Here is a 12,620-nt window from a genome sequence, read left to right as displayed (position 1 = left end):
GTTTACCCGAATCAGGGAGCAACTAGTGGAAAGCAATGTCTTATTAACATGTAATCCTTTCTGACTTGAGTTCCTCTAGTCTAGTCTAGTCTAGTGCACCATTTAAAGGGGTTGCTTAACTAACTGGCCTTCAAACCTATTCTATTCTATTTCAACAACCGATGCAGGCTAAACTGTCATAATAATAAATGAAAAAAAAAAAAAAAAAGGGTAAAATAGTCCTCCATCTAAAAAGTTGTTGTCCTTTTCTTTTAGACCTTTTCTTCATTGATTCACATTTTGTAAGAAGTGCAGGCGAGGCAAGCACCACAATTGAACAAAAGTGGGTGTGCTTTACATACTTATTTTGTTTTTAAAAAAAATTAACTTAAAAAGCATAACTTTTAACATATTATAAAAAACAAACTAACAAAATATATCTGTAAACAAACATAACCCCATTGTTCTCGAAAATGGGAGAAATCATTGTTAATAAAAATTGGGTGGCCTCAAAACAAAAGGGCTCTTCTAGTCGTAAGTAACAACAATAGAAACCATCTCCATTTCTATCGGTGTGCTATAACAATCTGGACAAATTCTTAATTGTCTTCATAATCTAAAACGTAATTTCCATATAATCTAAACTTTAAAAAAAAAAAAAAAAAATTTCATTTCGGCAAATTAATCCATAATTCTGTGTAACATTTTATGCTTGGGCGCAAATCAACTTTGTTTCAGTCCATAATGGAAGATTTTGTCACATATCTGACATAAGTTCTTTTTTTTAGATAAAAAGAGTTCACGTGAATCCTAGTGGAATTCATCTTTTGCATCCCTTCCTCTCTCTTTCGAGGCTTCTTTTCTACCTGAACCACCATCTCTGAGCAGCAGATATTGGAGTCTGCAAGAACGGGGCATAGCGGTGGACGAGTGGATTAACAGTCATTCCAATCTTAGTCCATACACTATTGTGGTAACTGGCAGTCACGGGGGCATGATACATGAGCTTCAATAGCTGTCAAAAATAGAAAAAAAATGTCATTAGGTTCTAGACACAATAATGCAAAGGTTAACACAAAGTCTTCAGAGACCAAATATGGGGGAAAAAAAAAGTAAATCTCTATAGATGATAGAAGAAAAATGTAACGAACCTGCCAGTACATGAAAGTTTGTATTATGTTGCGCTGCCACCTGCAAGTATATAATGTTAGAATCTAAGCGGCACCAAGAACAGACGCAAACAAAGACATAAGAATGAAAGGGAAAAAAATTCACAAAGACTGAAATAGGAAAAAAAAATCTCTGAGAATCTCACGAGAACAAGGAAATAATCAGGAGAAAGCCAAGTCCAATCTCAGCATGTGAAGATAGTATACTGAGGGTAGTTGTGTTTGACTCCACCCAAACACAGGGCTCTTCCAAATACTTCCTGTTCACCGAAAAGGAAAAGATAAGATTACTCAAATGAAAAAAATTCCAAAAGAGCAATGAAATAATGGCTCATATGAGAAAGGTTGAAACAATGATATGTTTTAACTCAAGAATTGATAAAAATTTTCAAGCAAACAAACTCTACAACATGAAGACAAGGGAAAAGCATAAGGGTTCTGTCTTCTGGAACATCAAAATGAACTACAGATCATACATCCAACATTGTTCAGTTCGTGTGTGTGTGTGTGTGTGCTTGTAAGAGAGAGAGTGAGAGAGATTGCCACATAAGGCATGTCTGGTAGTGCAACAGGCAACCAGAAGAAACTCTTCAGGAAAACATTTAGGATGCCTGCTAATTTTCTAAATGTTCTTTAAGGGGAGCTCAAAATCTAAAGTCTCTGTTTGCTAAAAGCCCACATTTTGAGCTTTATCCTTAAAGCTCTTTTCAGGCAATGTTTCAGCTATTAGGAAAACCATGTGATATACAAAAATGCTCATGCCGTTCTCTCTTAATACACTTGACACCCTCACTCATTTCTTTCTTTCCTCTTTCCTAAATCTAAAACAACAAAAGGATCTCTCATCTCCATCAACTTCAACTCCATCAGTGCATCTGTCTATACTGTGGGCATGCCAAAGTCCTATCCATCTCTGGACAGCACCAGGCAGAGAGAGAAGATGCTACTCTTAACTAGAGAGAGAAAGATATAGTGTGAGTCACCAATCAGGTGTGGGGAATAGGAGGGCTTTTATGGCATGAAGAGAGATGGAAACCGAGAGGGTTAAAAAGTCATATAAGTTTAGACAGTGTGAGATGGTATCAAGGTACAAATGGTTCCAGAGAGACCATATACCGGTCAAAATTCCATTTTTTTGGTCTTCACTTATCCATAAATATTACTCTCTTTTTTTATGATCCAATTTTACCATGATCATGCTTTACTATGATCAGCCAATAGTAATTATTAATGTGACAAAGATTATGTCCATATGATGTTGATATGGAATGTTTAAACAACATGTTGATTGTACAAAACCATAACACATACATTTAATACACACATAAGAGCCATAATAATTTCTTTTCAATAGAATAGTATAAGGATAATATTGGAACACATTCATAACCATGATAAATATTAATTTGTAACAAGAAACCAAGAAAGCAGAAATTATAATAAACAAATTAACACCGGCAATTAATGGAGTTATTTGCACTCAAGTATGAAAATATATATTAATAGCATAAATGTTAGGATCGTGATTGGGACTCAATCGGAAGCCAAATTGGGCTAAAACAAGGAAGTGCCAACTGGCACTCCTTGATCCAATGCATTCTAAACTTCTGTAGCAGCCTTCTCGCACTCCCATGCACATGATTCAACCTTGAGGTAGCAGCTTGGAGCTTAGTTGGATGAGATTACAAGAGATGAACATGTTAGAGTCAGTTAGTTACAAGAAGATAGACTAACCTAAGTGAGTTAGGGTTTAAGCACATGTATCATGTTAATCACATGTAAATCTTTATGATCATATAATTAATTAGCTAATAAGCTTGAGACATGTGGGCCAATTTGATTAGGGTAAGTGATGTCTAAATAGATGCTTGTATCTCTCATTTAGGGCATTATAATGAAGAATAAACTTCTTGTTGCTTAGACTTGTGAGTCTTGCTTGGAGGAAAAGACTCTCCAAGTAGCCTCGATTGGAGAATTCTGAATCTACCTCGCCTCAATAACTCAACCCCTACCACCTGCAGGATGTTTTAGACAAGTTTTTTTTCTCTCTCAAGAAGTCACAATCCTTTCCATTACTCATAACATTCATGTATCCCACACTTAAATTCCATCATCCATAAAATCCTCATTTCCAATCCAAAACCCTAACTGCCTAACAATCAAACTCCAGCACTCCTTAAACACCAACCTTCGTCTTTTCACCATACATAAATCCAGCAACTCCACCCCAAGAACTGAGTTCCCTCATCAAGGAATACTACCCCTAAGTGTGTTCCATACCATAAAATAGTAAATTTTAGTAGCAATTACCAAACAGGTCATTTAGACAAAGCACTTTTATTATGTACTCTACTTTGTCATTCCTCACATTTTTAAAAGCTTTCTATCAATTTGGTTACCAAACAAATACAGCAACTTTAAAGCACATTGTAACTGTAATTTTCCAAAGGATCTAAATATTACAACTCTTTTCAGTTTAAGCTCTTTATCACAAAAATCTACACTGCTAAAGCTCTACTTCCTGCATAATTTAGCTCTACTACCTACAGTAATCTCAAATGGACTCAGGCTTAGCCGCAACTAGAAGAAAATCAAGCTTTTCAAAGGAAAAATGTGATAACTCTCACAAACAATTTAAATCCAACTATAGGCAGCAGGCTCAACCATAAAGTCATCTTCATATTGATAATTCTTCAGCATCAAGGACATCAAGCAAAGTATTATCACCAACTGTGGAGGAGATGCAAATTATTTAAGCTAAAAGCATGCCAGGCCTGTCCAGGTTCTTGTGAATAGGTTAAGAGGCGTATAGATTATGTGGGATAAGAGGGCTTTGGAAAAGATGGAGGCCATGGTTGGTACTTTCTCAATATTGGTTAAGTGGCAAGGGGTGTAGATGGTTTTATATGGGCATGTTCAGGGGTTTATGGCCCAAATGATAATAATGAAAGGGGACACACATGGGATGAGTTGGTCGGTATTCAGCAATACTGGAGGATATCATGGTGTTGTTTTGGGGACTTTAATATTGTACGGTTTCCAAGTGAACGTTTGGGTGGAACGCGTCTAACTCTAGCTATGGAAAGATTCTTTGAATTTATTAAGGACCTTAATTTGATTGACTTGCCCCTGGAAGGAGGTAGCTATACTTGGTCTAGTGGTACAAATCAACCATCAATGTCTAGGATTGATAGAGCTTTGATCACTCATGATTGGGAGGAACACTATCCAGATGTTATTCAAAGGATTTTACCTCGTCCCATTTCAGACCACAATCCAATTCTTTTGGAGGCAGGGGGAATGGTGAGGGGGAAGAGTCCTTTCAAGTTTGAAAACATGTGGTTGAAAACAGATGGGTTTGTGGATAGAGTTCAATCCTGGTGAAATCGGCATTCAATTGTGGGTGCACCTAGTTTTGTGCTTGCCAAGAAATTAAAGGCATTGAAGGAGGACATAATTCAGTGGAATCATAGAGAGTTTGGTAATGTAGATCATCAAAAGAAACAATTGTTGGAGGAGTTGAAAATTTTAGATGCTAAGGAAGAGGAGCTTGGACTCACTGATAGGGAGAAATGTTATAGGGCAGATTTGAGGTCCCAGGTGGAGCATCTTCTTTCTTAGGAAGAAAGTTCCTGGAGACAAAAATCTATAATTTTATGTATTAAGGAAGGGGATAATAACACCAAGTTCTTTCACAAGATGGCAAACTCCCATAGAAGGTATAATCACCTAAGGATCTTGGAGGTGGATGGGTTGGTTTTTGAGGAGGAATTTGAGGTAACTGCTCAGATAATACAGTTTTATAAAAATTTGTATAAGGAGTTTGAGGGGTGGAGACCTTTTGTGGAGGGCTTGGAGTTTGATTGTAAGGGGGATATAGAGAGGGTTTGGCTTGGAGTTTGATTTTATTTGGGTGGTTTTTGAGGAAGAATTCGAGGTAACTGCTCAGGTAATACAGTTATATAAAAAATTGTATAAGGAGTCTAAGGGGTGGAGACCTTTTGTGGAGGGCTTGGAGTTTGATTGAATTGCGGATATAGAGAGGGTTTGGCTTGAAAGGAAGTTTGAGAGAGAGAAGATTTTTCAAGTTGTAAGAGACTTGGAAGAGGATAAAGCTCTAGGTCCGGATGGGTTTACTATGGCCTTTTATCATCATTGTTGGAGAGTAGTGGAGAAAGAAATCTTAGCAGTCTTTAAAGAGTTTTTTCAATATTGTAAGTTTGAAAAATCTTTTAATGCCACTTTCATTTCTTTAATTCCAAAAAAGAATGACGCTTCGAATATTAAAGATTTCAAGCCTATTAGCTTGGTGGGGAGTGTGTATAAAATCTTGGCTAAGGTTTTGGCAAATCATCTGAAAATGGTTTTAGATTAGTTGATCTTTGAAACTCAGAATGGCTTTGTAGGTGGGAGACAAATCCTTGATTCGGTTCTTATTGTGAATGAATGTGTTGATAGCCGAGTGAAGAGTCGGATTCCTGGGGTCATTTGTAAACTTGATGTTGAGAAAGCCTACAATCATGTGAATTGGGAGGCTCTTCTGGATTTGTTGAATAGAATGGGCTTTCGGGTGAAGTGGTGTAAGTGGATTATCACTTGTATATCCACAATCCAGTTCTTTGTTTTGATCATAGGTCTCAGCTAATTTTTTTAGTAGCTCAAGGGGTTTAAGACAAGGGGATCCGCTATCTCTTATGCTGTTTTTGATTGGGATGGAGGTTTTCATTAAATTGTTGAGAAGAGTGGAGGGAGCTGGCTTAATCTGTGATTTTAAAACTGAAGGTAAGAGGGGTGGTGGGGAATGTGTTTCACATCTATTGTTTGCAGATGATACTATTCTATTTTGTGATGCAGATGTGGAGCAAATTCTTCATATTCGGTTGTTGTTACTTTGTTTTCAGGCTATGACAGGTTTGAAGGTCAATGTGCAAAAGAGTAAAATGGTTCTAATAGGAGAGAGGTAGATGATATGCATGCCTTGACTGAAATTTTGGGCTGCAAAGTTGGAACTTTGCCTATGTCTTATCTTGGCATGCCGTTGGGGGCTTCGCATAATTCTCCTTCAATTTGGAATCTTATTTTGGAAAAAATTGAGCGAAAGTTGGCCAGGTGGAAGAAGTTGTATTTGTCTAAGGGGGGTAGATTGACGCTACTTAAGAGTATGTTATCTAGTCTTCCTACTTATTTTCTATTGTTATTCATCATTCCTACTTATGTGGCTAATAGAATGAAAAGTTGCAAAGGAATTTTCTATGGGGTGATAGCAAGACTCATCTGGTAGGATGGGATAAAATTTGTACGCCTATAGCCAACGGTAGGTATAAGGAAACTTACTACTTTCAATAAAGCCTGATTGGGGAAATGGTTGTGGCGGTTTGGGAAAGAGGAGAATCGGCTATGGAGGAGGGTGGTAGCTTCAAAGTTTGGAGAAGAGTGGAGTGGATGGACGGACTTCTAAGCTAGGTAGGGGAGTTCATGGGTGTGGTTTGTGGAGAGGTATTCATATGGGCTAGGAGGAATTTAGCAAAAATACTCATTTTGTTGTTGGGTTGGGGAATAGAGTGAGATTTCAACAAGATGGGTGGTATGGGGATCAACCTTTCCAATTGGCTTTCCCGAGGCTATATGGTATTGCTATTGACAAGGAAGCCTCTGTAGAAGCTTCTTTGTCAAGGTAGGGGATGAAGGATAGAAGAATTTGGAATATTCATTTTATTCGGGAATTTAATGATTGGGAGATGGATGAAGGGCTGCATTTTCTTCGTATCTTGGGAGCCAATACTCCTTCAATGGATATTGGAGACCGGTTGAGATGGAAGTTGAAGCCTAATGGAGATGAACAACAACACAACACAAAGAAGTTCATGATGATGAACAACAACACAACACAACAGCAACACAGCACAAAACTACACAGCACAGCACTACACAACACACCACAACACAACAGCTAAGAGAAGTTAGGAAACTAAGCTAAGAGAAGGCATAAACTCAGAGAGAGAAGAACACTCAGTGAAACCCCAGCAACGAGACCACTCAATTAGACTGCGTTGGCATAAAATCTTTAACTCCTCCAACGTTTCCTCTTTATCTTCAAAAGAACGACAATTTCGCTCCAACCACACAGTCCACATTAAGCACCCTAGAACCAAGTTCCAAATTTCCAAATTATGCTTCCCAGGCCACTGATGCCAACTAAATAACAAACCCACCACCGAACCCGGCATAACCCAATGAACACCAAATGCCTGAATCATGAAAGCCCATAGGGAATGGGTAACAGGACAATGAAGAAGAAGGTGGTCTACCGACTCCCCATCATAGCAACATATACAACACCAATTAGCCAAAGGGCGACCTTTAAGCATTAGGTTATCCAGAGTGAGGATCCGACCATGTGCAGCAGTCCACATAAAGAATGCCACGCGCTTAGGAATCTTAGGTTTCCAAACACCCTTCCAAGGAAATAAAGAATTCAAGGCACCCCGAATCTCATGGTAGTAAGACCGGGTGTCAAACTTTCCATCCCCTTTAAGCCGCCAGCGAAGAGAATCCCTCCTATCACCCTGAGGGATACGAGGATGGATAAGCTGAAATAGAGAATAAGATGCAGCCAACTCCCAATCTTCAAACGCTCTATAAAACCTTAAATTCCACACTCTAATAGTACCCCCTTCTAGAGTCCACAAAACCTCAGAGATGCAAGCATCTTTGACCGCTAAACATGCATAAAGCTCAGGATAGCGATCTTTTAAAGAATTCTCACCGATCCACCTATCATGCCAAAATCGGATGCGAGAACTGTCTCCCACCTCAAAGGACAGATGCTTAGAAAAGCTCTCCCACCCTTCATTAATGCTTCTCCAAAGACCACACCCATGAGCCCTCCTACAGACTTTAGTGCACCACCCCCCTTGACCCTCACCATATTTAATGAAGATAACTCTCCGCCAGAGATGGGTAAGCGTGTTTCTTTCTTCATTTGGTGTGTAGCTTGGAATAAGATCCTAACAAGTGATAACCTGAGATTGAGGGGCTTGAATTTTGTGGACTAGTGCATTATGTGTCGACACTATGGGGAGACGGTGGACCACTTACTTCTTCATTGTGAGATGGCTTATCGGTTATGAAGCTTTGTTTTTATAACTTTTGGAGTGTCGTGGGTCATACCTAGATCAATTCCAGATTTGCTTTTTGGCTAGTGGAATTGGTTGGGAAAGCATTCATCTCAGATCTGGAATTTAGTTTCATTGTGCATACTATGGTGTATTTGGAAGGAACGGAATCGGTAGACTTTTAAGGATTTGGATAGTTCCGGTGATCTGATGCTTGCTTCTTTTAGTGGAACACTCTTTGATTGGTCTCAGACTTGAGGACTCATAACTAGTGATTCTCTCCCTTCTTTTCTTAGCTTACTTTCTCTTTTGTAATTAATCTGTTGCTTGGTTTTTTTCTATGTATTTTCTCTATTTTTTTTCTTCTTGTAATTTTCTGGTTTGCTCTGTGCTATTCATGCATAGAGTAGCCTTTCGTATATATATCATTCTTATAAAAATATATATATATCACATTCACATTATTAAAATCATATAAAACAAAGTATTCAATGAAATAACACTAATAATGTTTCTGGAATGACGAGATTTTCAATAGTATATTCAGGCCACCTTCCCTTTCTTCTCCTCCCCTCGCCAGAAGGGAATAAAAAAAATCCAAATATAAGGTCAATGGGCAATAAGATAGCATGAAAAAGAAAACCCAAATAAGATACGAACAATTATGTAATCAAGTAAAAGGTTCATAACTCTCCTACCTGTACAAGGAGGAGCGATTGAAATTACGCCTAAGGAACTTGGCAACAAGGTCAAGTGCTCGACATAAAATGGGGATTAAAGCAACTGCAACAGAGATCAACTCATCAGACTATGCACAACTATATTAAAAGCTAGATTCAACTATATGACAGAAGAACAAAGAACATAAACTGAGAGAGGAATTAATGAAGATATATGAAAAGAACTAAGAGACTGGGCAATTCTCACACTTAAGGCAAAGATTCGAAGTCACAAAGGTAAGGCAGTAGATGAAGTAGATGAAATCCTTGGCTGCAATGATAGACTGAAAGTAATCTTGCAGAGCCTGCAAATTCCATCCTCTGGGTTGCTGAAACAATAAAAGATTGGTTAATGAGCTTGAAGAAAGATAGCAAACCAAGTATGGAGTTCAAAGCTACAAGGGCAGTGAAAACAAATAAAAACATACCCCATATACTGAATACAAGGAATACAGAGAGGAACATGCAGTGCCCATAAAGGAAAGCCGATATGCCCTTTGTGAAAGATTTCTAGGTACCAGGGGAAAAATTGCCAGTACAGCAACAACAAACACCTGCAGTGAAATATATATATATATATATATAAGCAATAGTAACAGAATAATTTCAGTAATACAAGCAGATCAATAAGGTACACGGATCTCACTATTTTTCCCTATTTTTTGTTCAAAATGGCATCCTTTTTAGGTGAGCTAATAACAAGATTCTAACAGATGTTGACAGAAGGGGGCAGTAACTACTTGTTGAAAGTTGTGAACTTTCATAGCTCAAAAGAACAAAAGCAGACCGATAATAAGGGTTTAAGGAATGCAAAAATGTATGAAGGATTATTTGGTCAACAGCTCAAATCGATAACCAAATACGTAAATTTACAACAAGGTTCTATACAATCAACAGATTTAACCATCCAACACTTTCCAAATAGCCTATCTTCTAAGGTTGGTAAACTCAACTATTTGTTAACAGACTCATAATTGATGATTCTGATTGGGGGTGGGGGTGGGGGGAAGACGAAAAACAAGAAGTGGCTTTAAGGGAACAAATAAGTGTAAAAATCATGAAAAGCTTTGGAGAGATATTTAGTAAAACGTCAATTTTTTTTAGCGAGTTACACATGCATCCGGTGAGTCTTGAACCCAGGATCTTACCCTCCACCTAGCACTTATAAAGGGAGGAGGTTTCAGTTGAGCTAAAGGTCATTGGCTATTACATCATCATAACTACATACAAAAAATTACAAAAGTTTATTGACTGTCAAAGTATATGAATGCATGCATAAATTTGGTTTCACTGTACCCAAGCATTCACAGAGAACTGAATCGTATGCCGATCCCAGCGCAGAGAAGTTGGACTTGGACTGGTGGTTGCCGATGTCCCTGAAGCTCGAGTAGTACTAGTAGACCCTACAGCAATATTAAGGTTCAATTCAATGGCAGAAGAAATTTTAAGCCCAGTGAAATGAAAATTAATACATAAAAGTGCAGTAAGCAGATTCATAATACTTTCACTTCCATTTTGGATGTTTAACAGTTGACCCCACGGCCTACGTCATTCAGATTATCTACCTGAGTTTCGCTGTCGAGGTTGGTCATTTGAAGATGTTGATGATGCTGATGATGCCACTGACGGTCTTGCTGGCTGAGATGAACTATTAGTCGACATAGGCTCCACCACAAGATCGGGATCCTGTTTATGAAATGCAAGTATCAGTTCAGTAAAGATCGTCAAGACACAACAGTTAAAGCAAAGCTGACTTATGTGCGACATTAAAAAAAATGTGCACTTTATTTTAAAAGCCCCAAGGAGCATACAAATGTTACAAAATAACATTAATACAAAGCAATTCCTCATCCAAGATAGAATCTCAACCTACAAAGCAATCCCTCTTACTGTCATCTGTGATAGGATCTCAATACGAAATATTCACTAAGAAGCAGGGGAAGCAATGGTAAAGAGTGTTGATTGATATATATATATATATATATATATTCCTTCCACTTATGTTAATGATAAATAAAAATTTAAGAGCATAACAACAAATCACTCCATATTTTTTTCTTCTTCTTTTAGCTCCACTTGTTCTAATAGGGAGAGGAAGTCCATTTAATCTCATTGGCAACCACCAAATATTCAATCTCCCATTCTTAAACAAGAAGACCAAAAAAAATATCTAAAACGTATACAAAACATGATGATAGATATATTAAGGAAGTAAGAAGGAAAACTTGTCATAGCATACAAGAATTCTCTATTTGACAAAGCAAAACATCAACATCTCAACATGGAATTCCACATGCGTAAACAAAAGGCAAACCACAATTCCAAAAATAGACTTATCAGTGATGTCAAGAAGAAAACAAAACAGCAAGAACCACAGAAGTTTACATGAATATAGTATTCCTTCTTGAAGACTTGATAATGCACTAAAATTATGGGTTTCAACAGAATTGAAAAACGATCCATGAACTGACTCCAATAATTCTGAGGTGGAGATGTTTTAATGGGGCTTCAGTTCTAACTGTAAAAACAAGGCATATACTTGATCAATTTATTTTTGGAAAAGCTCTTAAATTTTGAGAACAAAACCTATAATCCAAATGCAACACCCATCTCAATAAACCTAGAACCAAAACCCCAAAGTACAAAATGGATAAAAACCCAGATGGGATTCAAAGGGTTCAAGCCCAAATTCTTATAGAACATCAATAATCAATTACAGTTTACACGTCCCATGATCAATTCCAAAAAAATCAAATACAACCCAAGACAACATTTCTTTAGACAAACACACACACACACACACACACACACACACACATACATAGACATAATAATCCACAAACAATGAAGAACCATAAAAAACCCAGATGGGATTGATGGTCAGAATCTCAAATGTCCAACAAAAAAAGAAAACCCAGATGAGAGAGAGAGAAGGTACGATGTAGCGCTGATAGAACTTGCGCTTGAAGTGGTCTTGAACATCGGAGCGAGAAGCCATGTTGGGAGGAATAAGGATGTTGGACCAGTAATCTGCCCATCTTGGGTCTTTGTCGTATTCGTAGGCAGTCGCCGCTATTCTCTTCAGTTTCTGCGGATCTTCCTTCTCTTCTCCCATTTTCTTCTTTCCTAATTCTCTCTCTCAGTATTAGCTATCAACTAGTAAAAGTAGAAAAAACTAGAAACATAGGAAACTACTACTACTTTTGCTGCCAATAAAATAAACCCAAACCCAATACGAAGTTTTTGTTTTGTCTCCTGAAAGAAAAGAAGTAATGCCAATGAAAAGGAAATGAAAGGGAAACTCTCCTCAAGTCTTGAGTCAATTCATTCACCCTCGTCACGTAACGACGTCGTTTTTTTGATGCCTCTCTTTTTTCTTTTTCCTTTTTTTTTTTCTTTTTCATATGATTATCACACTCGGTTAATCTATGTTACGCGTACACACGCTGCCACGTGGACTGAAATTTTTCTGCCACGTGAACTGAAATTTCATTTAAAATCATGTTTTGAAAACATAATTTCAAAAGAAATATATATTAATGAGCGTGTAACGGGATTTTTCAAGTTTTTTTATACAAGTTGTGATGTATGGCCTTGCACCATGTCGATTAACCATAAATTTAGGTACAGTATCTCTT

The 12,620-nt window shown here is 37.6% G+C and overlaps 1 protein-coding gene across 1 annotated transcript; it reads right to left on the bottom strand.

The window, feature by feature from the left end:
- Positions 1–420: 420 nt before the first annotated feature.
- Positions 421–12,257, bottom strand: LOC112035819 (uncharacterized). Its single transcript, XM_024068655.2, has 9 exons — positions 11,921–12,257; positions 10,548–10,668; positions 10,279–10,385; positions 9,411–9,536; positions 9,191–9,311; positions 8,962–9,046; positions 1,295–1,408; positions 1,131–1,170; positions 421–994 (listed from the first exon to the last, which is right to left on the bottom strand). Exons 1-9 carry the CDS (start codon positions 12,095–12,097, stop codon positions 842–844), a joined length of 1,044 nt encoding a protein of 347 aa, XP_023924423.2. The 5' UTR covers positions 12,098–12,257; the 3' UTR covers positions 421–841.
- Positions 12,258–12,620: the final 363 nt, after the last annotated feature.

The sequence above is a fragment of the Quercus suber genome, unplaced genomic scaffold (genome assembly GCF_002906115.3).
Source record: "Quercus suber isolate HL8 unplaced genomic scaffold, Cork oak 2.0 scaffold_2, whole genome shotgun sequence".
Taxonomy (NCBI): domain Eukaryota; kingdom Viridiplantae; phylum Streptophyta; class Magnoliopsida; order Fagales; family Fagaceae; genus Quercus; species Quercus suber.
This window is presented reverse-complemented; position numbering and strand designations above follow the sequence as displayed.